Here is a 26,701-nt window from a genome sequence, read left to right on the forward strand (position 1 = left end):
ATTTGGCAAACTTCTCAGTTCCTGTGAATGAAGAAGATTTAACTTTTCCAGACAAACAGACGGCCGCCCGTATTTGTGTGCAGCAGTTCAAAGCCGGTACCGCCATTTTCACTTTTCTCTCCAATTTAACTTTCAACACAAAGCAAAAGTTTATATTTAACTTTATGGAGAATTTAGTATGAACTAGTTTCGGTAGAATTAACATATTTTAATTCTTCGTGTACTCAATTATATTGAATGAGCTGTTAAATTAACTTCAGCACTTTGGTCGACAATCCTACCAATGTTTCCGTTTTTGGGGTTACACACATACGTACCAATATTGGAAAACACTTTTTTCTGCAACCATGTAGGAATTTTCTCATTACTCAATTAAAATCAGCTATGTAATGCCCAACTTCCCTCACTAGTGGGGAAAAATTCCCATTAGTGTCACTTTCCTCACTAGTGAGTGGAAAAACTTTATTGTGCTTCCTTGATATAAGAAGTTTTGTTATTAAATATTTTCTGTAAAACTTTAATAAGCTTATTGAAATTTATTTTATCTAAATAATTAAAAAACGAATATTAAAAAAATTAAATAAAAATTGAAAGGAATATAGAAATAAAAATAATATTTTAATAAATAATTAGATATTTTTAATTATAACAGTTAAAAAGGTTATAGTGTTACCTTATAGAAATTTAAAATGGATTCTAGTGATTCCTGTTTAGTTTTTTTTTTTTTTTAGTTAATAACCCTAATGGTTGCAGAAAAAATATAATATTTAACTCGAGTGTAAAGTATTTTCCTCACACTCGGCAATTTGCCTTGCAAACCCTGCCTCGTGTGAGGAAAAGTACTACTTTCCACACTTGTTAAATAAATAACTATTATTTTGATTCAGGGATCCTCAAAATGGAATCAGTAAAAACTCTTTAAATATTACATCTGCTCGATTTAAATACTTCCTTTGTGTGGGGGGTAAGAGATCGTAAACATCGTAAGAAGTAAAAAAAAAAAATTAATATAAATAAATAAATAATTTATATTACTTCTTAAGCTTCTTAAAACTTTTGAACTTAAAGATCAAAGTTTCTGATTTAATCTTAATTTTTGGAGACCTTAAACTTGGGAGGGGGTAATTTCTGTTTCAAGGAGAGAGTGCATAAAACTGCAGGAAAAGCCTGAGGATGATCTACTAATACACTGGAATACTCACACACCTACACACCCACACAAAGCGAACCCTTCCCCCTCTCTGAAATGCCATCGCAAGTTTAAAGTGTCGAGATGCCAGCGCATTGTTCAATGAATGGAATTTCCTAATTTGCATACCATTTCCCGGGATAATTTTAGTTTACTCTCCCCACCCACGCTCTGCCGAATTCTTCTCCAGCTGGAACTGGCCATTTTTATTAACTAAAACTAGCTCCTCCACAATTAGCTAAAAGTATAAAAACAATTATGAAGTGTATGTCCCCTCCCTCACCGTATTTCTTTATTTACTTTATCATCCTCCTGCTATTCCTGTTCTTCTTCGATTACGTAAGAATTTCCCTTCTGCCTGATTAAAAGTCAATAAATAAAAAAATATATCCTTTGAAAATTTCAACCGAATAAGTCACGAGAATTTAGCCCCAATCTCAGCCGAATATCATGGCATCTATTACGTAATCCTCTCTACTCCTTCTCTAGAACTCTTTTCTTTTAATTAGGTCATCATACTTCCTGTTTTAAAGGTCTCTAGCAGTCTAATATATCACCATGTCACTGACGTTCAATGTCATTACTGTTATTCTATTTTTTACATCCTGTAATGCTACGTGGGAAATGTTAAACAATGAGGCAAACCGAAAGTGTAATTTTGCTGAAATAATTGTTCAATATTTTGAGAATTTTCTTTATTGTACGAGGGTCGTTTGAAAAGTCCGTGCAAAAATAAAAACTACTTAATTTTTTGGGGTAAACCTTTTTTATTTTTCAACATAGTCTCCTTTTAGGCTTATACACTTCGTCCAACGCTGCTCTAGTTTGTTGATCCCTTCCGAATAATAGGATTTGTCCAAGTCTGAAAAATAGCCATTCGTTTCTGCAATCACCAACTCGTTTGAATAAAATCTTTTTCCCGCCAGCCATTTCTTCATATTGGGGAACAAATAGTAGTCCGAGGGAGCCAAGTCTGGAGAATAGGGGGGATGTGAAACGAGTTGGAACCCTATTTCCATTAATTTTGCGACCACAACTGCTGAGGTGTGAGCTGGTGCGTTGTCGTGATGGAAAAGGACTTTTTTGTGGGCCAATCGTGGGCGTTTTTCTTGCAGCTCGGTTTTCAAACGGTCCAATAACGATGAATAATATGCACCTGTAATAGTTTTACCCTTTTCCAGATAGTCGATGAGGATTATTCCTTGCGAATCCCAAAAGACAGTCGCCATAATCTTTCCGGCCGAAGGAACGGTCTTCGCCTTTTTTGGCGCAGATTCCCCCTTGGTAACCCATTGTTTAGATTGTTCTTTGGTCTCAGGAGTGTAGTGATGTATCCATGTTTCATCCACAGTGACGAAACGACGTTTAAAGTCCTGCGGATTCTTCTGGAACAGCTGCAAACCGTCCTTGCAACACTTCACACGATTTCGTTTTTGGTCAAGCGTGAGCAATCGCGGCACCCATCTTGCGGATAGCTTTGTCATGTCCAAATGTTGATGCAAAATATTATGTACCCGTTCATTCGAGATGCCCACAGCACTAGCAATCTCACGCACCTTCACTCTTCTGTCATCCATCACCATATCATGGATTTTATCAATGATTTCTGGAGTAGTAACCTCAACAGGGCGTCCAGAACGTCACTTGTGCCCATATGGCCACTCCGAAAGTTTTGAAACCACTTATAAACTGTTCTAATCGAAGGTGCAGAGTCACCATAATGTTTATCAAGCTTCTCTTTAGTCTCCTGAGGCGTTTTGCCTTTCATAAAGTAGTGTTTAATCAACACACGAAATTCTTTTTCGTCCATTTTTTGAAAATCACTCGACTTCCTCGATTCAAACGAATGCCAAACACAAAGAAATAGACCGATCTGGCTGAAACTTGGTGTGTGTTCTTCCAAGAGATGCTACTAACTAAACATAACCTCGATACGCGCCAGTGGTGCTATCTCACTGACTTTGCACGGACTTTTCAAACGACCCTCGTATACACACCCTATTGCATCATGCATATCTATAAAACTTGGATATAAAGTGGTACAATCTAGTGGCCAAATTAAGAATTAAAAAAAAGATGATCACCTGGCGAATTCTGGTTGCATTAAATGTAATTATTATTATTGTATTGATTAAACAAGTCATAAAACTATATTTTCAAGCTTTCTTTTCAACTTACATTTAACTTAAATGTAATAAATATGAATATAAATGCTTTAAGCATATTTTGTCGTAAATAGCTGTATCAAACTATGGTTTTTTTGTTTTTTTCCCCCCTTAATATGTATGTAGGTTCCCTGTTAATCTGTACTACAATAATATTTTGCCTGATGAGTGTAGTATATAGGCGCTAAGCTTGAAACCTCAATTTCTTGTATTCTTTCATTTTTGTGTAAATAAATAAACAATTATTATTATTAAAAATGTAATAAATAAATTAAGAATGCAATTAATAAACGCGTTATTTATTTATTTTTTTTAAATCGCAAAGTGAAGCGAATTTCACGTTCGTTTAATCTACGAACAAACCCGAGTCTACGAGTACAATTAAATTGTGACTTTATCTCCAGTATCTTTATTGTCGAATCTTCTTGGGAATAATCTATAAAAACCATTCTGAATTGTCAGCAGCATTTTCTATTTGTGAGAAATTTAAGTATGTTGCCAAAAAAAAAAATCCCAAGTTTTTCAAGGAAATCAGTTGGCTGGAAATTTCAGGTCTGGCAACCAAACTTTTAATAAAATTTTTTCAACTTGAATAATAAGAAGTTTTTAATTTAAAGTTTGTGGAATTGCAGTAAACCATGATGGAGGTCACTTTCTAGGGATTTCTTTTTATTACTCTACTGTAGTATTGTGTAGTTTACATTATGTGTAATTTTATATAATTTTTTTTTAATTAAATGTAATAAACGGAAGTTGGAAATAGTGACGAGGTGGTGGGTGGCAAAAAGTAAGAAGAGAAGACCGAGTACTAAGTTGTTGAAGAGGTGCATTAAATTGGATAATAAATATATATAGGAGGAAAGGCAGATGTTTCCTGTGGGAACATCATGTTTCCTTTCTATTTGAATTTCAAAACAAACACTGACTTGGCGAACAGCTCAGTTACCATCCGGGATCTATCTCTCTGTCTCTATCTATCTATCTCTGTCTCACATACTCACGCACAATAGATAGAGTTATACCCATAAATATATTTATGAGAACTAGGTAATCCTTTCATTGCTTGTGGATTTTTGAGGTTGTTTATATTAGTAGAGAAGATCCAGGAAATTGAGTTCGCACAAATCCAGGAAATAGATATATATATTTTTAGAGATTCTTTTTTTTTTAATAAAAAAACAAATCTATGTTTAAAGGTTTTGTACTTCCCAAGCGGAGGTTCCGGGTTCGAATCCAACTGCTGACACCTTAGATTTTTCTCTTTCCTTGGAGCTTATTTCGATTGGGTCCCACTGAGGTAGGACCCCCCTGACGTAAATTAGCGTTCAAAATTTTTGTGCATCAATTCCATTGCACTTTGAACTTGCATTCTTCCTGCTGGCACCAGGAAGAGCGCTGGTGGCAGTAGACCGAGAGGGAGCAACCTAGGCTGCGTTGTATGTGTGATGTGGAAGAGGATCTCCGGGAGCTGAATGTAAGACAGTGGAGAAGGAAGGAGCTTTGGGGTCCAGGTACTGTGGCGGAAGGCCAAGGTCCTACACGAGGCCATAGTGCTACAGTTGAATTCTTCCAGCTGTCGACCCAATTTGAAGTTTATCATTTCATTCTGATCGTCTCTTCCATGGAAGCAAGCTAACCCAGTTTTGGCAATTTTCTCCTTCTTTTATCTCCAGGTTAGAGATCATTTGAAAGGATTTTCCTTCGCGAAAATCCGCAGCACCGAGATTCATCCTTCTTTGAGGGTTTTTTTTCCATTCTTCGATTTTTACATCCCATCACTGGGTGATTTAATGTTTTTTTTTTAAGCAGAACTTAGTATCTTTAGAGAGCTTAGTTATTTCTTCAGTAGTTGTTCAGACATTGGTAATGCTTTCTTGATGCTCTATACTTGCTTGCAGCATCTCTTCATGTGTGGATATAGTATTTGGTTTTCTTTTGGTTACTATGCTGCAAAAGATCTGCTCGTTATCTCAATGTCGTCTGTTTACGCAAGGATCTGGACCAACTTTTTTTTGGAATATAGTCTGAACTTCTGACGTCTGATGTCTTTGATCTGAATTCCAAAACAAACATATGAACAATGGCAGACAATAATCAATCCATTTTATTTACATCTTAAAGAAAAAATGCGGAGATAAAAATCTCCAAAAAATAAGTTGAATAATAAATTGAATGAGGATTAAAATTATTATTTAATAAAAATTTCCCACAAATATATACGTGTAAGACGGTTTACAAAAACAGATTTTATTATTCTGTTTAAGAATAATTAAATTACTAGTTATAGTTCACCGTCGTTAAACACTAGGAAAAACTGTAACGTAAACACTCAAAAATGACGCTAAACCTTCCTAGACTATAACCTAACCTTCAGGCTGTGTGGCGTTGTCGGCAGCCTCCTCTGATGGCACTTTTACTTACGTTTATTAAAAATTGAAACAATTTTATTTAAAAATTCTTTTTCTTTTTGTTAACAGAGGTCAAACAAGAACTGGAAGACCTGATGGCCGAAATTAAGAAGACGGCGAATAAAGTTCGAGCTAAACTTAAAGGTATGTTAAGGTTAAATTAAAACAAATTATTTTGATTAATTTTGTATGTGTATAAATATAATTAAATTAATGGCGTTGGAATGATGAAAAAAATTGGGACAAATTATTTTTAATTGAAGAAAACTTTTCCAGTAATTGAACAGAACATAGAACAAGAGGAGCATACAAATAAATCATCGGCCGATCTAAGGATACGCAAGACGCAACATTCCACGTTGTCTAGGAAGTTTGTGGAAGTAATGACGGAGTACAATCGCACGCAGACCGACTACCGGGAGAGATGCAAGGGAAGGATACAGAGGCAGCTGGAAATTAGTAAGTTATTAATTATTTTAAGAGGATGAAAAATTAATGCCAGTTTCAGTCCATGAGACAGACAAGACAGAAGACACACCAACCCTCTAATGATGTAAAACAGTATATTGTAAATTAGCACTGAAGATGGACCTAGTTCCTAGGTCGAAAGCTCGGCAGAATAAAGTTTGCCATGACTGAAACTGGCATTAATTTTTCATCCTGTTAAAACTATGATTCACTCACCAAAAATAATGAACAGTAATTATTTTAAGTTTTTTTTTAAATTTAACTACGATGTATATATTAACGTATTTGGCTTTCATTTACAGCTGGTAGGACAACCACCAATGAAGAACTGGAAGAGATGTTGGAACAAGGGAATCCAGCTGTCTTCACGCAGGGCGTGAGTATCAACGAAAAAATGGGTTATAACAAAACTGTCAGGTTATATTAACTATCAGGGTTCTGATTTCTGGATCCTAATGAGGGGAATAATGTAAGATGGCTTACGCATAGGTAGTTCTTGAACGAATGATCCGTCCAATTTTTGAGGATAGAGAGATCAAGAACTGAAGAAAGAAACAGCAGACAGGGACATGTGTCCAGGCTAAGTTCTTGGGCACACAGAAAGCGGTCTAACGCGGCGGGTCGCAACGATCTCCGACCGAGGCGGTCAGGCGGTCTAGTTGTATTACACAATGTTGCATCATCTCTGTCAAACAGAACACGGTCTAACGCCCGCGGGCTAGTCTTTGTGGCGACGACAAGCGATCTGGTAGTACAAAATTACAGATTTTGATCGCCATGCCACCTAGTAATACGAAATAAAGATTCCAATGTTAAGAAACTTTATTACTCATTTTTCATTTCATTCTCGCGACATACGAAAATACTAGAAGAACCTATCTTCATGATGTGACTCCAGTTCGATACATAAGCGGTGGTATTCCCCTAATTGTTCTCTCTTCTTATTGATTTCATGCACCCAACTTCCGTCTTTTCTTCTTTTTGCTTTGCAAAGCTAATACGAGGGTCGTTTGAAAAGTCCGTGCAAAGTCAGAGAGATAGCACTACTGGCGCGTATCGAGGTTATGTTTAGTTAGTAGCATCTCTTGGAAGAACACACACCAAGTTTCAGCCAGATCGGTCTATTTCTTTGTGTTTGGCATTCGTTTGAATCGAGGAAGTCGAGTGATTTTCAAAAAATGGACGAAAAAGAATTTCGTGTGTTGATTAAACACTACTTTATGAAAGGCAAAACGCCTCAGGAGACTAAAGAGAAGCTTGATAAACATTATGGTGGCTCTGCACCTTCGATTAGAACAGTTTATAAGTGGTTTCAAAGTCCTTTTCCATCACGACAACGCACCAGCTCACACCTCAGCAGTTGTGGTCGCAAAATTAATGGAAATAGGGTTCCAACTCGTTTCACATCCCCCCTATTCTCCAGACTTGGCTCCCTCGGACTACTATTTGTTCCCCAATATGAAGAAATGGCTGGCGGAAAAAAGATTTTATTCAAACGAGGAGATGATTGCAGAAACGAATGGCTATTTTTCAGACTTGGACAAATCCTATTATTCGGAAGGGATCAACAAACTAGAGCAGCGTTGGACGAAGTGTATAAGCCTAAAAGGAGACTATGTTGAAAAATAAAAAAGGTTTACCCCAAAAAATTAAGTAGTTTTTATTTTTGCACGGACTTTTCAAACGACCCTCGTAGCAGAAGGAGTTGCTCTTCGTCCGAGCTCACACTCAATATATAAAAATTAAAACAAAGAACAAGAAAACGCACTACTACTTCTCAAGAAGAAAGCTACCAAACGGACCGCTCTAACAAAAGAATCGCGTCCTGTGTGACGTCTCCATATCGCAGACCGCCGCTACGTCCGCTGGATCGCAGACCGCTTTCTGTGTGCCCAAGGCCTAAGGGGGTTATTAAAGGGATCCGAAGCGGAGTTCTTTAATTTCCGTGGAGGGTTCGTAGAGCTTGCCAGAGACTGATAATCCACCTATCAGATGTTAGATTGTATGGATTTTAAGGAGCTTAGATTTTTATTCAGAACCGGATTTCCGAAGAGAGTTTCAGATATTTTGATTATTTAAGGATGCTGTCTGTTTTTAGGGAGTTCCTTGCTTTTGACGAATGAGAGGGAAATCTTGACTAGCAGTTAGACTTCCTGAACTACCTAAATACATCCCACTTTGATTACTAGTATTCTTATCTTTGCTACGTCTGATTTCACGTCACCCCCAATATTTATTATTATTCTTTTCCTTGCAGATTATAATGGAAACCCAACAGGCTAAACAAACGCTAGCGGATATTGAAGCCAGACATGCGGATATCATCAAATTGGAGAATTCCATCCGGGAGTTGCATGATATGTTTATGGATATGGCAATGTTGGTGGAAAGCCAGGTTAGTTTTTCTCTTGATTTTTCCTTTCTCTTTTTTTTTTCAATGAATCATTAAGTGAAGAAATTTTTTTTTTTAAAATTCGAATTTTCATTTCCATGAAAAAGTAACTATATTTTAGGAAAAATTAGTTTGTAAATATCTTTGGATCTTGGAGTAAAAAAGTCTTAGATCTTGGTTGGATCGAATCTGCTAGAGCGCAGTATCACACAAATGATTTTGTTCACTTCAAGGGACTTGGAAGATATTTACAAAGCATTTTGAAGTATACAATTTTTTTAGTAAAATATATGTATTTCTAATTACAAGGGCGATCAAATGATTCTGGAATTTCTGTAATTAAAAGATTAAGTTTTATAGATGATTATCCTGCCCAGATCAGTGTCCATTAAAACGAACCACTAAAAAGCCAATTGCCAAGTCCATTGGTAAGTAAGGAAAAAGTATTTTTGAAAAAGATTCAAAAATATTTTTATCACAAATTTAATTTCTTGAAGAAAATTGACTTTACTCTGATTTTAGTTGAAGGTTTTCCCTCTAGAGAACAGCATCCTGGTTCCGTTCCTGTAAGCGAATAACATACTTTAAAAGTAATACTGCTGAATGGGCAACCACAGCCCAGAAAGCTTCTTGACATCAGCCCAAAAAAAATTTAGGCGAGTACACACCCCGGTCTGGAAAACCCAACCCTAATAAACTGTGTTTCCACTGTTACCACTTCCAGTCAGACAAGTCACGGAATTGAGGAGAAAATCTTGAAGATGGAGTCTCAGTAGTTACTCCTGCTGACTTACTGGACACAGGAAAATGGGCCTTTACACTTTACAGAGAGGGCTTTTCCAATTTCCCTTCTTTCTTTTTCACGATGATAATCTTCACATAAACTTTGGACACATCCCTCTTCAAATAGAGGATCAAAAATGAGGGGGTTTTAGAGGAGTTACAAGATTCCCTCAATAATGCTTTTATCCTTACTAGAAACGACTCAACTTGGAACCCACTCACCAGACTTGTAAAAGACAAGCAATGACAAAACGTGCGAAACTTCCTTTACAGACTACTTGCGTCGACGCTCCAAATTACCCTCTTGAACTTAAACGCTTAATATGCAGTACTATACCCAAACCTATGTGGGACTTACAGGACTAGAGCTGTGCGGTTCAGCCAAACCTACAAAACATACGGACTGTACAGGACATTTCAGTCAAAACTCCTGCCGACAGATAGTTGACGCTCCATTTCTACGGTGACTAACCTCACTCTTCACAACGACTCTTCATCATCCCCTTCATAGACCAACTCGCCGAGATTAAATACCAAAAGTTTCATACTGCTCTCTCGACTAGCTCTAATCCTCTTGTACTGTCTCTCGCCTCCTCTGGCAACCCTAATACTCCTCGCCGGCTGAATCGCCTGTGGCCCCGCGACTTCCTTACAGTCTGAAGAACCAAATCTCTCCTCTCTCCTACTCATATTCTCCTCCTCACATTCTCCTCTCTCCTATACAGAGAGCTACCGCTGGGTAGTTTCTCTCCTCCTGCTCTCCTCCCGCACCAGTTCAACACTCTCTCCATATTTACTGATTGTGTACAATGTATACAGATTGTAAATTACAAATAATTTAAAAAAAAAAAAATCCTTACTAGAAAGTACTACCATCTTGTGGGCATTGATGGAACTAAGTGTTCAATGGTAAACAAATTTGGGGACTTCATTATTTATTTTTTATTCTTAAAATTCCAAAATGTTTTGATCGCCATTTGTAATTAACATTTTTTTTCTTTATACTATTAAATAAATAATTATTGATAATATCAGTACCGATATTATATATATTAAATTTATTTAACACTTGATGAATGCTAATGCAATGTTGATGAAATTCTCTTTAATAGATTTAATGTATTAAATTAAAATTAGGAGCCGTATTTTTTTTTTTAATTTGAAATTCAGCAAAATTTTTACGATAGCTTCACCATTATTGCATTAGTGTGCATCAAAATTGCATTATATTTTTTTTGTCTACTATAAGTGCAAACCCAAAGATCTCAAAAAATTTTTTTGTGATTCCCATTATCCCCACATTGGTACTTCTTTCGATTTTGATGGTGTTGGTGATTAAAAAGATAGCTCTAATTTAAGCACCACTATATGTTGTATATTTTACCTATTTTTGCACAATTTCATTTTCTAATTAATCTAATAATTTCCAATCTTCCTTTTTTCTTAAATGTTGACTTATTACTTATGATCATATCTGTGCTCCATTCGAATAACAGCATCATGTAATAAAACTTTTCTTTTTTTCTAAATAATTAATCCTCGCCTCTTAAGTGTACTCTCTCTATTTGTTGCTTTTCACAGATATTGTGGAGGGGGGCCACGCTTTGTTGGAAGCATTTTAGGGATTGGACAGATAATTGTTTTAAAATTAAAGAAGAAAGTTATTTGCCTGTCTAAAAAAAAAAAGACTTTATATCGTTTTGGACATTTTCTTGATCAGTGAAATCGGGTTGGTCTCGCGGGTGTAACAACAGATTGGTTTTATAATTTGCACAATTATTGGTGGAATCACTTCTTTTTTTTTAAAAAAAAAAAAAAAAAAGAAGAAAATAAGGATTCGAATCACATTGTCCTCAGATATTGGTGTGCTTTGACTTTAAAAAAAAATATTAAATCGGCAAGTTCTTGATGTCTTCCTCACTCGTCATGTACAGCGGCAGGGCCGGATTTCCCTATAGGCTAACTAGGCTTCAGCCTAGGGCCTCAAGATCAAGAGGGGCCTACAATCAAATGGATAGCAAAAGTAAAATTAAGGATAGTACCAATAACAAGATGTTTCATTTAACATATTGATATATATCTCTGTAGTGATGTATTTTATTATCTCTCATGTAATTTACAAACTTAAAAATGGGAGGTGAAAGAGCCTCATAAGTGGAATAGCCTAGGGCCTCTTTTCATCTAAATCCGGCCCTGACATGGAAAATAAAATAAAAAAAAAAAAAAAATCCAGAACACTTGATCTTGAGGCCATAGGCTGAAGCCTAGTTAGCCTATAGGAAAATCCGGCCCTGTGTACAGAGGTTCTTCAGGTGTCATATGGCTTCCATAACCGCTTCAATCATTTGGGTCACATTCTTATTATCTTCTTCGATAGTGGGGTTCTTTGTTTACTTGTTCCCTCAAGAAAAATAGGGCTTCCATTCTGAGGAATTGCTTCGTACGTCCTGTAAATTCAGCTGCCTCTTTCCTCTGTAATTGTTGGTCCAGACTACTGAACTCAGAACTAGTTTTTTTTTTGGGGGGGGGGGGTCTGATTTTCACATCATTCTCAAGATGATGATAGTTTTTTCTTCAGCCTTACAGCTTCAGTTCGGTCGCTGTATTGTCAGTTATTGAATTGACTGAGACTTCCGACTGCAAGTATACAATTTCTGACCTTGCTGCAGAGTTCTATCAGTTCTCCTGTATGGGTTAGGTCTCCTATTCACCTTTATCTTCTGCTTGCGTTTGTTTACCCACCTTCAACTGAATTCCTAAGGCTGGAAACATAGTGGAGCGGCAATCAAAGCGGCGATGATAGCGAAGAGCAAAGCGGCGAAATCAAACAGAAGTTAACATATGGGGCCGCGCATAGTGGCGAGCAAAGCGAAGATAGAGCAACTCTATCTATTTCTAGTTTTTGTTTTTGCCGCTTCGCTCTTCGCTATCATCGCCGCTTTGCTCGCCGCTCCACTATGTTTCCAGCCTAAGACTATTGATCATTTTTTATTGAATTATTTCTTAATGACACTTTGAACCTTCGCTGCGACTCCTAATATCATCCTCATATTGAAGTCTGATCAAGAAAACGTCCAAATATTATGTATTACTTGTCAGAGCTTAAATTTCTTCAATTATAATTGGGAAGAGATATTGGATTTGTTGTCAATCAAAACAAAAAAGGGCTGTACCTTTTTTTTTGATTTTTTTTTTTTTGCTTTTTGATTTTCTTAACCTTGACTAATTATTTACGCCTGTACTTGTTATTTGCAATGGTGGTGGTTTGGTGGTGTAAAATAATAACGGCTTCCGGTTGATGATGATGATGATGATGATGATGATGGTGGTGGTGGAAAACTAACAGGGTGAAATGATCGACCGTATAGAATACCATGTGGAGCATGCAGTCGACTACGTACAAACAGCCACACAGGATACTAAGAAAGCGCTCAAATATCAGAGTAAAGCACGCCGGGTGAGTTAATTGAATAAAGAGAAAAAAACAAAAAAAACATTGTGAAATCGTCTCTCACAAATGCAAAGTAAAAAAATGAAAAAAAAATATCTAAGAAAACAAAAATTTTTTTTACACCAAATTTGAACACACGATTGTGTTTGTTTTTTTTTTAATTAATTTTTTTTAATTAATTTTTTTGTTTTAATTAATTTTTTGTTTTAATTAATTTTTTTGTTTTAATTAATTTTTTTTAATTACAAAAAAAAAAGCAACAAAAATTATTTGTCGCATTAATTTTCTCTTTTAACTAAGTGTTGTGAATGTCTGAGACCGTTCTGTTCAAAAAAAAAAAAAAAAAAAAATCAAAAAAATTAATCAAATTTTGCCCATTTTTTTTTTAAAAAAAAGAAAATTAATTTTTTTAAAAAATCAAATTAATTACTTCTAATTAATAATTAAATTAATTGAACTTTTATGTACTCTATCTGTATTTTATATAATTCATATTGATATTTATGTATCTTTATTTTTTGTATTTTTACACTAATGTGCTCATGGTTTCTTTGCTATTACTCTTATTGGTGGAATAGAAATATTTTTAATCTTAAAAAAAAGGAAAAAAAATAGTTACTTTTTTGTTTTTACACAGAATTATTGTTTTTGTTTTAACAATAACAACAACAACAACAACAACAACAACAAACAATTTATTGGTGTGTGTGTGTGCTTGTTAATATTTTATGGCGGTGTATTTTTTTTTTAAATTAATTTTTTTTTTTTTTAATTTTAACAATTGGGTGTTTTTCTGCTTGTTATCTGTTTTATCTGTCTTCTGTCCTCTTTCACACTTCTCTCTTCTCTCCTCCTTGGACAAAGAAAGTTTTTATTTAATCCTCTCTTTTTAAATTACCCTACTTACCTCAATTCAGAAAATTCCTAATTTTTCCCGAGCTATGAACAAAAAATAATAAAAAAAAATTATATAAGAAAAATGCCCTTGTCTAAATAAAATAAAATAAAATAAGAATTCTACTACACTTCCTCCACTTCCGGGAAAAAAAAAATCCAAATTAGGGTGAGCTGGTCGACAGTATAGAGCATAATGTAAACAACGCTGTGGAATGTACATTGGCAGCACGAGCAGATCTACATATCGCTGAAGACTACTCGCACAAAGTTCGCAAGGTAAGAAATTCACACGCAAAAGAAAAAGAAATAAAAGAAAATAATTTTTCAAATTATAAAAAAAAGGTAGAACTAAGTAATCATTTTTATACTTTGAAAAATAAAGTACACTTTTTTTAATTTTATTATAATTATACTATTATTTATTTATTTATTTATTTATTTATTTTTAAAAAAAACATTTTTAAGCTATTTATTTATAAAGGCACTTGTAATTATTTATTTTTCTCTGTTTTTTTTTATCATTACATCACACTTTGTTTAACAATTTTTTATCGCCTCCCACTTCCCTAAAAATAACATTACAATTTTAAAAAAAAAGAAATGGTTCGGCGTGGGGAGAACTAAAGCTAATTTGGGATCTTCCTGTGAAAGCAGTGGGGGGCCCCTCCATAACCAAATCACCATGTCCTCGGCTATTGGGTATGTAAAGATCTGTTCACTGTAGAGTCGTGAACAATCTACTCCCTACTTATCTTGCATCACCTTGCCTCCCATCTTTTTAATCTCTCCTCATGGGTTGCTGGTCATCTTGTGAATTAACACTTATCATTAGTGGTCGCCAAAATTTTTTTTGTGATCAAGGACCCCCCCCCTATATAATTTTTCGAAATCTCCATCGACACCCCCCATAAAAGTAATTTTTAGTTAATTAAAAAGTAAAACTATCTATTAGTTACTGTGTTTCTACAATTTATTTGATGATTTTTAAACATTTATTAAAGTAATTTTACATTGTGTAACAAATAGTTTTATGAAAAAATATAAGGGAAGGGATTAGCTATGAGGTTAGCATACTGGACTCCCACGCGGAGGTCCCGCGGGTTCGAATCCAGCAGCTGACACTTAGATTTTCTCTTCCTAGGAGCTTCTTACAGCTCACTGGCCGGTGATGGACAGTGATGTCTGTAACGAGAGAACACTGTCCGGAGGCCGGCAGTGCACTGGAAAAAGCTCCGGGCGCTAATGACCTCAGCTGTTGATGCGCAAAAAAAAAAAAATGGAAAAAATCTTAAATGTTGAAATTTAAATACCTTAATATTTTGATTAAATAATAAGTAAAGTAACTACAGGATTGCTTCTTAATTAAATGAGATGGGTGTGTGCCATGGTGTTTCTTTGCAAGGTTCCGCTATATTGGGTTCGAAATTGTTTTTCCTTCGACCCCAATGGCTCAGATCGACCTCCCTACTTTTGTTAAATACACCCCTGGGGGGTCTATATAGACCACACTTTGGCGTCCTCTGCTCTAGAGGCCTTTTATCGTTTTAATTGGTCCATAGTCAAAGAACTTCTTTGATCATTCTCTTTTTCCTTTCTTCGTAGGGTCGGTCCTTTTTCTCCTTCTCGATGTCGCCCTTATATGGCCTGTCCTGTTGTGTCTAGCAGGGCAGGTAGGTTCTTTGGCAGACTCGCTCTTGCGCGAGTTTTTGAAGAACTAATTGTGTGTGTGGGGGGGGGGGGATGATATCGTCCCAACTTATTAATCAGATTTCATGGGCAGGCCAGGATTAACTGGCTATACGTAGTCAATACTTTGGAGGTCCGCACTTCTAACCCACTCCCGACTAGTGTGGTGACTAAATTTCCTTAATAGTTCTTAGCAATGCGATACCTGGAAGGCTGTAACAGCTCCTGGGCGCAGAAAGGAAGGACACCATTTCAGGATTTCCCAATAGATTTGAGTGGTCTAAATCTGAAGAATTGATTGTATTTCTTCGGCATCAAGTATGACTTGATGTTGACGCTTCATTCTCCCAATCATCCAAATATTACCATTTCAGAAAACATGGAAGTTTCTCCTCTGTCGAACCAATCAGATTGCACACAGAACATTCTAATGTTTTCCTTTTAACTTTTCACCAAATAAAATACAAGAAATTCCCACTGAATTTTGTGTATTCTTAATTTTTTTGTTCCAATTATTTTCTTATTTATTTTTGTTTCAATCTAACTTGTAAGTTAATAAATATATTTAAAAAAAAAAAAGAATCATCAGTACCCCGTTGATGATAATATTGTTATCAGCAGCATCATTGCTCATGATGTCATGTTTTCATGAAGGTTTGTTTTGTGTTAGAGAGCCCTATAATATCTAAGGATCCAATACAGCATGGATATTGTTCCTCCACCTTGGACCAATAAAAAAAAAAAATCTTGAATCAAAATTAACTAACCTTCTTTTACTTTAGTTTTTTTATTTTCTTTAGTTTTCTGGAGTGCACTCACTTCTTGAATGTCTTCCCCAAAATCCTTAAAAAGAGAAAAAAAAACATTATTTAGTGAAGCTCCTCAAGTAGTTTTATTGTTGTGATGTTTGATATTTGTAACTATTTTTGATTTTTGATTTTTTGCTTGAATAATTTCACTTCACTTATTATTTTTTATTAAAAATAGTTTTATTTATGTTTATGGCACACATTTTGATTTTAATTTTTATAATAATCAATCAGATCATTAAATTTATTTGTAAATTTGATTTATTTTCCAAAAAAATATATTAAGTGTTGGCATATTTTATTTATTCCTTGGATTGGTAGTTTTTAAAGAAGAGTTTATGTAAAGTGAAGAAGTAAAAAGTGAAGTAATTGCCTATTTTTTTCAGGCGGCTTTACGTCCAAAACTACCAATCGAGACCTGCAAAGTTAATGCAAATTTTTGGTTTAGCGGGTTCGATACCCGGTCTTAGGCCTTGGATTTTATTTAATGGTTAATATGAGGAATTTATAGTAAAGTATGTTAGGCGGTTATAGGCTAGACCCGCAAAGCTAAGATGTATTGCGGAACTAGTCTAGTCCTTGGATTTTATTTAATGGTTAATATGAGAAATTTATAGTAAAGTATGTTAGGCGGTTATAGGCTAGACCCGCAAAGCTAAGGTGTATTGCGGTACTAGTCTAGCCCTTGGATTCTATTTAATGGTTAATATGAGAAATTTACAGTAAAGTATGTTAGGCGGTTATAGGCTAGACCCGCAAAGCTAAGATGTATTGCGGTACTAGTCTAGCCCTTGGATTTTATTTAATGGTTAATATGAGAAATTTACAGTAAAGTATGTTAGGCGGTTATAGGCTAGACTCGCAAAGCTAAGATGTATTGCGGTACTAGTCTAGCCCTTGGATTTTATTTAATGGTTAATATGAGAAATTTACAGTAAAGTATGTTTGGCGGTTATAGGCTAGACTCGCAAAGCTAAGATGTATCGCGGTACTAGTCTAGCCCTTGGATTTTATTTAATGGTTAATGTGAGAAATTTATAGTAAAGTATGTTAGGCGTTTATAGGCTAGACCCGCAAAGCTAAGATGTATTGCGGTACTAGTCTAGCCCTTGGATTTTATTTAATGGTTAATATGAGAAATTTACAGTAAAGTATGTTAGGCGGTTATAGGCTAGACTCGCAAAGCTAAGATGTATTGCGGTACTAGTCTAGCCCTTGGATTTTATTTAATGGTTAATATGAGAAATTTACAGTAAAGTATGTTTGGCGGTTATAGGCTAGACTCGCAAAGCTAAGATGTATCGCGGTACTAGTCTAGCCCTTGGATTTTATTTAATGGTTAATGTGAGAAATTTATAGTAAAGTATGTTTGCTAGTCGCCTCCGTTCACGACAAGAGATTGTTATTAATACAATTATTTATTTTATTATTGAGACTTTGGGGGTTGGATCCTGTTCAGGAAGGCACCACAGCCCAGAGAGGTTTATTGAATGAACCTCCAGATCGTACAGTTCAAGAATCTGCCCCTTCTTACTAGGTCCCCAGCATCTTAGTCGTTTTACTCGTTGCATATGATCTTATCTGGCCGCAGAAAGCTAAATATCTCACAATCTCAAGAAATCAAACAGGACACTAAGAAGCCGATTCTTCCTCCTCCCCCCTCCTATCAGAGTCTGCAATGAAGTTCCGGGTTAAATAATCCCACCCTGTGAAGATATTTTCTGATCTTACCCTGGTCAGTCACTAAAATTAAATCTAGTTTTCTACCTAACATCGAGAGTTTTCTAGTTCTGATTTTACATAGATTGAGCATAAGCCTATTTATAGTGTACTATTCCCAGTTCAGACGCCTGCATTCTCTTCAAAGCCATTGGTATCTTTAGTGTAATCCCCAGGACAGGTTCTAGAATGGAAGTATTAACTTCAGGTCAGCTGACCCAGCACCTTCATTACTCCTGCAAGTACCGGCCATGATCATATCATCCAATCATATCTCCCATATAGCCAGGCCAGGAGAGGAGCCACTTCAGCAGACTCCAAGCATTCCCTAAGTCAGGAAAAAAGGGTTATTTTAATGTAAGCTTTTTGTTGAAGGAAATAACCGTGCTTTTGAATCTAAGCCAAGCTTTTGGATTTAAGCGATTCCTTTTGAAAGGTTACAAATCACAAGAGCGATGGTAGCCAGGCTGTTAAGGGATAAGGACCACTCCGTAGTACAACTCACTCCTCTTCCTAATATTCTGAAGAAGACTTCTCCAGAATAAGGAGACAGATTATTCCAGGAATTTTTAAAATATGCTAACACTTGGTCTAGGAAATATATTTAAGGCTGATTTAAATTTATAATTCAATCAGAGCTAGAAAGAAGATAAATTCCATTTTGATTATTGTAAATTTATAAATTTACTTTAATTTTTGGCATTCTAGTTTTTTAAATCAGCCTTTTCTTTTTATCTTTACTTTTCTAAAAGTTTTTGTACTTTGCTTACAGATTTTATTGATTCATTTATGGATTTTTTTTGTTTACTGATCAAATCTAAAGCTGAACGCATATTTAATTTTTGATCTATTCTAAAATATTATTCTAGCTTACATGGATTATTTTTTTAAAATCATTATTATATTTTTCAAAAATGTAGTTAATTTGATGTTTGATGTATATTGTATGTTCTTTATTAATTTTTGATGATATCGATGGAAAAGAAAAATCAAAGTTAACATTGTTGTTCAGTGATATTGGTGGCCGACTTATTTTTACAATTTCGAAATAGGTGCTTTGCCAGTATGGGCAACTTTTTATAGATTATTTCCGTTTTTTTTTTTTTAATTTATTTTACAAGAAAAGGAAATTATACAATTTTTGACCAGCCACATCCGTTTTGCGGTCCCCTGTGTTAAAGAGAAAAATGTGGTTCATACAAATTTGGTCTGTCTGAGCATCTGTCTGTCTGTGGAGTATTTAGTCAACCATTACTTGAAAATGAACAGTATTAAGAAGTTCAAATTTAGTATATGATTTAGGGGGGACCATTGAGGGACCCAGCAATAAGTTTTTGGCCCAAAATAAGCCAACTTTATTGACACGGATGAGTTCTTTTGAAAGGTTTTCTGGGTAATAACGGCTTCTACCGATGTACTTTTAAACTTCGTAGAATCATTTCAGGTAAATTGTAGCACTCTTATAGCTAAGGATGTTACTTCTTGGGAAAGGGAAACAAAAACCAAGGCCTGAAGAGCTTTATACCAGGAGTCGCTCTTCAGAATTAGGAGTCTGATTAAAAGGTCTGGGTCTGGAGGGCAAGCTCTAGAGTGGTGGGAGCCACATATAGATCTAAAGGGGTACGCAGTGGTGTAGGCCTTAAGGGCCGCCCTATTTAGAATCTTAATCTTAATTATAGCACCCTCAGACTAAAAGTACAATTTTTGACAGAAGAAATTTTGTTCCAGAACATTCTAGTACCAACTTCAAGGTGAATACAGAAAGTTATCAGTGATAACCGAGAAATATACCAATCGCTTTATAAGCTGAGTTTGGTATCCGTTCATCTGTAATCCAACAAATATGTATTATCATTGGAAGACCCAACCGCCGAATGATGCTCTCAGAAATAGATCGCTCCTTCAAAGAAGCCCAAGTGAATGAGAGCTTCTTGTATTATCTGAGCTCTCATTATCTCTGAACGAACTCCCGCCATCTCAGAACTCTCTTTATCCAAAAGGATACCATCTTGTTGGCGTCAAAAATCATTATCTTACAGACTCTCTTTTTTTCTTTTTTTTCTTGCTTCCAAAGAGCATCACTAACAAAAGTGGTATACCCTGATTCAGATCAATCTAGATTCAGTTGATTGTCTGTCAAAAGATAAGCGATTAATGGGTTTGTCAAGCTGGCTTACATGAGATACAAGTTTTAAAAAACGATTTAGTTTGTAAATAATACGTCTTTTATCTATTTTTTTTGGCATGTTATTTAATCATTTTTTACTAGTCTCTTTCATGCGCTGGGAGAAATGGTATTTTATCTGAATAAGAAAGTGAAAAGAAAGTAGCATGGTCCAAGACGTTCAATCAGTAAGCGGTACTATCAGCATGTCTTTCTAGATTGATTGCTTTCATTTTTCTCAATTTGCACAAATCATTGGTTTTATCATTGCACCATTTTGAACTGATATAAGTCGGATATTAAGGCCACTTTGTTTTTAATAATTATTATTTTTATGAGTATCTTTACAAAAATTCAATTTATTTCATGATATAAAGCTGGTTGCAATGTTGATGATAATCCGACATCTTCAATTTGATTCCCGGATATTTAGCAAGTATCCTTATTTTGGAAAATTTAAACCTGGTTAGAGAAAGTTTGGTTACTCGTCTATTGAACCTTATATCCAGCAGCGAGCTCAGTTATTTTATCTGGCTAGCCAGGGTGAAACAGAGCATGTGACCAATGAAAAAGTGGAGGACCAGCCTGGGTTGGTCCTCGTAACAAACCCCTAATAGATCTTGAAATCTTCAGTTGCGTTACCATCGCATTGTGACGGGATTGTGACTTCCAAGTCCTGGGGACAGTAGCGAATTATAAGCCAAATGGTTGATGGTGTCCAATTGGGTAGGGCCCCCCAAATTTTAGCCTGGCTCGTAAGAGTTTTATGGTGTTTTCTGAAAGACTAATGCACTGTAAGCTTAGTGAACGGCATGAGCCCTGTCCATCGTTTAGCCTTGCGGAGAGATCTCTTATCTTGGGGGAGGTGAATCTCATGGGGACGTCCTTTTAAAGGACTTGGGTGTATGCTCTGAGCAAATGATCAGTTGTGCTAAGCCATCCGGGCTGGGTCTTATACAGCTTAATATCGCCGCTTGCCTTATGAATGAATAGGATCATAATTTCCAGTTTTGTGTTATTTCTTTTGTAAAAGGAGGCTGCTATGTTCCACATAACAGGGAAAATAAAAGAATTTCCTATCTTCCATTTCAGCAGCTAGGATACAATTTCCCATTAGTTGAGAATTCTATTCATGGTTGATAAGATGCCGGATTACAAATTAATTCATAACATTTTGACGTTTTCAAACATTTATTTAAATTATTATCATTATAAATTTTTTTTTTAAAAAAAAAAATGATCCATGGTTTTTATTTATTAATTTTTAATAATTTAATATTTATTATAAAATTTCATTTATTTATTACAACTTTAATTTATTTTATTTTTATTTTGTTCACAGAAAAAGATCTACATTATCATCTGTCTGATCATAACGATATTAATATTAGTTATTGTTCTGTCTGTGTTTCTGTCATGAATTGAAAATATGATTAAAAAAAAACAGCAGAAGGAAAAGAACGTCAAGTATTTGAAAGTTTACGAAGAAGATAATAATGAAGAGATAAGAAATATTTACATAGTAATAATAATATCTTGGTATAGACATATTTATTATTTAAAGATATTGGATAAGAAAAGGGGGGGGGAAACAAAAATCGAAGTCCAAGATCTTATAGATTATAAGAAATAATCTCAAATTTCTTTGTAATTATAATATAATTTTTAAGTAACACCTTTTTACTCACAACATGTCACTTCGTCAACAATTATGAATATTTATTCTTGTAAAGCTTTGAAAAATGTGTGCAAAAACAATTGAATCTTTTTAAATTTATTATTTATTATTTTTTTAAAATAAATAAATAATAAATAATAAGGTGTCTACAAAATAAATTTAATCTTATGGCAGTGACAATAAATTTGTTCAAATGAAAATATATAATATATTGAAAAGAAAATAATTAAAAAAAAAAGAAAACATTATTCTTTTCACACTCACACACGTTTATATATATATATTATATAATAAATATCGTAGTTATATATTTCTGTATTATATATACATAATATTTAAAAAGAGTATAAATAAGAATCACGACGTGTTTTATTGTTTAATTTTTTTGTTTGTTTAAGTGTAGATATATATATGTTAACTTTAAGAAAAATTTGCATTTAAGTTTGATGAAATTCAAGTCAAAAAAAAAATAAAAAGTAAAAGTTACCATAAGAGAAATAGGGAGTTATAGAATCCGAGACTTGGTCCGTTAGTTTTCATTTCTTCTCGAAGATGTAGTCTCCGGGTATTCCATTTCTTATGTTAGAAAAAGATGTGCTAAAAAGGTTGTATGAAGAACGCTGCTGAATAAGCTGTGTACATTTTCTAAGGAGCTACCACATCCTGGGAGCGAGTGTTTTCTCCTTTTCTGCTAAGTACTAGATCGGGAATATGGATCATGATAGACCCAATCCATCTCAATGGTTGTTTTTTTTTTTGGCCATTTCTCTTTCTTCTCAGCCGCTCTTCAGCTGAAGATTGTTCTCTTCCTTAGCTGAATGGTCGTTCAGTGACTTGATTTGGAAACAACTCAGTAAAAGGCTCCGAGAGAGCTAAGACCTGTATCTTTAAAAAGAAATACGTAGGGTAACATTTTTTTTTTTTTTAAGACACTAATAAACCGTTCAGTTTTGTTTAGTAAACGTGTTTTGGGTTCCAGTGAAAAATATCTTTAGTTTGTAGAAAATACAGTACTGATCATTTCGTTTATTTAAGAGTCCTGTCGAAGCAAGCAAATTTTCTCGGTGTTTCTGTAGCCGGTTTCGAATTGAATTCATTTTTATGTTCAGTAGCAGAATTGACTCAACATGGCTGCAGAATTGAGCCCAGTGTATGTATGAATTAAAAGCAATGATATTAGATTATGCAAATCAAGGCCTCAAATAACTTTGCTGTCTATTAGCTGAACTATACAGCTTTAGGTTACATTTATGGTGATCTACAAGATCAATTAAGACACCATTAAATCTGTCTTCAGTATATTGTGTACTAAAAATAACTTCCCAGCGTGGATTAGTGAGCTAAATTTTGGTCTTATGTCTTAAACTAAACGAGCCAGGCGCCAGGGTAGCCGAGCAGTTAGTGGCGAGACCTGTAAAGCTAATATGCATTGTGGTACTGGGTTCGATTCCCTGGTCTAGAGGCCTTGGATTTTATTTAATGGTTAATAAAAGAAATTTACAGTAAAGTACGTTTGCTAGTCGCCTCCGTCCACGACTACCTAATTGGTAGTTGGACGTTAAGCCCCGCCTGGAAAAATAGGCGATTACTTTACTTTACTTAAACTAAACGAGCCGGTTAGAACAGGACAAGCCAAAGAGCTAAGGAACTGTAAAGGTTATTCTCTCCTGGGTTACAAAAATCTTCAGCGTTGGTCCTACACAAAAATATTTTAACAAATGAACACAAGTGTAATAAAATATTAATAATAATAGTAATAAAAGAAAAAATAATGGCTAAAACGGGCATAGTCTCAATGGCAACTTTTAATTACTATAAATGCACTAGAATTTAAAAACCAAACGTTTACAAAAATAAGCATTTATCGATTTATCTATTGATGCACAATAAACTGCATTTGCAATCTCAGTTGCTGAAAAAAAATAAAGAAAAAAGAAGCTAAATATTTTAAATGTCCCCTGTTAGTTAGAATTGTCTATTCTCGTAGGCCCATTTTTTACGAATAGCTCCTTTTTTCTACCGTTATGTAAATTCTACGTGCAGATGTTTTTATAAATAAATTTAGAAATAAGATAAAAAAAAAAAATACAAAATACGTAAAAAAATATGCATGTATATAAAATGTGGATTATTATTTTTAAACAAAAACTATATAATAAATAGAGTGAAGTGTGGTGGAGAGTATCAGAAATATTACGCACAAACTTGTAGAGTTTTTTCGAAAAAAAAAAAGTAGTAAAGTACGAGTATTTTTCATTTATTTGTATGTATGTTTGTCACACTGTGTCCATTTAATAAAAGAGAAACTTTTTGTGTAATAAATTATAGTGATGTCATCAACTTTTTCTTATGACGTAAAGCTTTAAAAAGAAAATAAAGAATAGTAATAAATATATGTATGTATTTTTTTTTTTTGTTCTAAGATTTTATTTTTTGGTTTTTGAATTAGTTAGAAAAAAATTCAAATTTAGTTTTTGAAAATATTTTAGGAATGTGTTGAAAAATATGTTATTAATTTTTGGTTAAGTTCGAAGATTCGTGAAACTATAAAATTCGATACCAAAAATAACTTACGTAAAATCCTGATGTGAACTTAGACTAGGCGGACGGACTGTGATTATTATGATGGATTTCTTGATAAAGAAGCGTAATTTTTTTTTTTTTTACAAGAAAATCATAGTCCTTTTCCGTGCATCAATTTGTGGCCATCAACCTGTTTCGGGCATACGTCCGGCCATTTTGGGGGGGGGGGGTGGACTGACATCTTGGAAAAATGTGAAAATTTCTCTGATTACCTATAGGGTCATAAAATTAGCCCATAACATGAAGACCTTTGCGAAGTGGGGGGGGTCCCCATTGTGGTTGGATTTTTTGTTGTTTTCTATTTCCTGTGCAAACTGGTGCCAGGAGGAAAGGAAACGGATCTCTTTTACATCCTGTTTGAGTTGTAACTGGAAGTTTGCGGTAGAAATATCATGGAAAAATGACTGGCAGAAAAATTGTACACCTTGTAAAAGGACAAGATTCATTCTCTCCTAACACAGCTGGTGATGAGGTCTTTTATTTTATTTTATTTTTTTTTTCCTTATCCCGCGACAAAGGCGTTAAGCCATTTTCTGTCTGGCAGCCCAAAATCTTTCAAATGGCGTATTCATGCCCTGTAGTGCCGGACACTCGTTCAAATGGTTAAAAATCATTACGCCGGTCATTGCACAATGGGCAAATCGGCGAGTCCCTAATACCACCTATCTTGTGGGAGGTGTAGATAGTCGTGCCCTGTAATTCCTCGGAATTACTAGACTGTGAGGTCTTCACAGTTAGCCTCTTTTGGCTGCTATAACTGGGAAAACAGCCATTACTTTTTTTCCAGTTTAATCATAGTCCAACTTACGCTGTATCAGTTAAGTTGATCGTCTTCTATTTTTTATTGAGCTCCGTCCTTCTATAATAACGTCCGGAAGCCAAAAGTTTGTTCTTTTTATGCTTTTTTTTACAACATAGAAACATCTATTTCTATGTACTTAGTTATCTGGCGCCTCAAGCTGAATAAGTCCACAAAATGTTCTAGAAATTTCTAAGACACCAGTAACTATAAAAACAAAAAAATTGGTAGTTTCAAAACTTTTTGTAGAGAAACGTTAACACCGAAATGCTCCGATCTCATAGAGCCGTGAGATCTCATTGTGTGACTTCTATAGATTGGATTTTTTTTTTTTTGCCCGGATTAGCTCCTAAAAATAGAACTGAACTGAACATTAATTCAACACATTCCGCCAAATTGAATCGGAATTTTGTTTAAAAAAAAAAAAATTGTTCCTTTGTTCAAGAACAATTTTTCAATTTTCTCGTAGACTGGTGCTAAAAAGGCAGATGTGGAGCAAAAAATATTTTATATAATAATACTGCCATTACTATTTTATAATATATGTGTATAAATAATAATAAATTTTGTTAGTATTATATAATTTTTTTTTTGTTTTCTTTTTGTAATTTATCACGAACATATAAAAATGTATATAGCCCTTAATTGATCTATAAATACTTCTAAAAACAATTAAAAATCGTGCCAATTTGTTTGTTCTTTGCTTTGGCATATACACCTTATACATATATAAATATTCCTGTGTAAATGTTAGCGTGTATATAGTTATTTAAATGTTTAAAGTAAATAAATAAGAATTTAATTAAAGAACTATTAAAAGTAAATAAAATAATGTTAAAAGTATATAATTTATGTATTTCCTCTTTTTAAATAGGTAGGTGCAAATGGACGATGTTTGTTTAAAAGGAATCATTCCTAGAAGTATTATAAGTTATTTCTAGTACTAAATTCATCCCTTTTCTCAAATAATTAAGGAAAAATAGAAAGTATTTTAATTGATTTTTAAAACATCTCATTTTAGGCCATTTTTTTTTTATGTTCTTTACCAAACTGCAAAGAGGGTGAATCCCAAAAAGCCACTGCGGCCCTAAAATGGCTGTTGAGATTTTCTCGGATGATAATGTTTTGTTAATAGATTTGTAGAATTTTGTTTTGGGTGGGTGGGTGGGAGGGGGACACCAGTCAGTCGTTGGGATGGCAAAGCAATTCCAAGATCCGACTCACAGCTTCATTTCATTGAAAGACTAGAATTTTATCACCGTCAGAACTTTTATCTGAAGTCAGGAGGAAGTGGTCAGTTGGAATGCTGGTCCTTTGGCTCACATCAAGTTACAAAGAATGTAATCAGGGGGGGGCTGTCTTTCACTTTGATTCATTAACAGTTTCTGCAACTGCAGAAACTGCATCTTGGTGCACTGTCAGCCTAAAAAGTTTGGCGAGAGAGGATGTCCTTATTTTTTGGGGGCATTTCTCCTTCAAAATGGTCCTTGCATGCTTACCTTGTAATCTG

General features: G+C 34.6%; 1 protein-coding gene across 10 annotated transcripts in view; it reads left to right on the forward strand.

The window, feature by feature from the left end:
* Positions 1–26,701, forward strand: part of Syx1A (Syntaxin 1A) — a 142,246-nt gene that overhangs the window by 95,076 nt on the left and 20,469 nt on the right. For 6 of the 10 annotated variants that reach the window (XR_012454567.1, XR_012454570.1, XR_012454571.1 and 3 more), the window contains exons 4-8: positions 5,832–5,906; positions 6,039–6,221; positions 6,533–6,606; positions 8,488–8,625; positions 12,752–12,862. Coding sequence is in view for 5 of the 10 variants with exons in the window: in XM_074115617.1 (XP_073971718.1) it covers positions 5,832–5,906; positions 6,039–6,221; positions 6,533–6,606; positions 8,488–8,625; positions 12,752–12,862 (581 nt within the window). In the remaining 5 variants the exon portion in view is untranslated. Of the gene's footprint in view, positions 1–5,831; positions 5,907–6,038; positions 6,222–6,532; positions 6,607–8,487; positions 8,626–12,751; positions 12,863–13,918; positions 15,832–21,473; positions 21,718–26,701 lie in introns of those variants that run through there. The other 4 variants (XM_074115620.1, XM_074115619.1, XM_074115616.1 and 1 more) reach the window with 4 other exon arrangements.

Source organism: Rhodnius prolixus, unplaced genomic scaffold (assembly GCF_049639745.1).
Source record: "Rhodnius prolixus isolate KJV_2025 unplaced genomic scaffold, Rpr scaffold_13, whole genome shotgun sequence".
NCBI lineage: Eukaryota > Metazoa > Arthropoda > Insecta > Hemiptera > Reduviidae > Rhodnius > Rhodnius prolixus.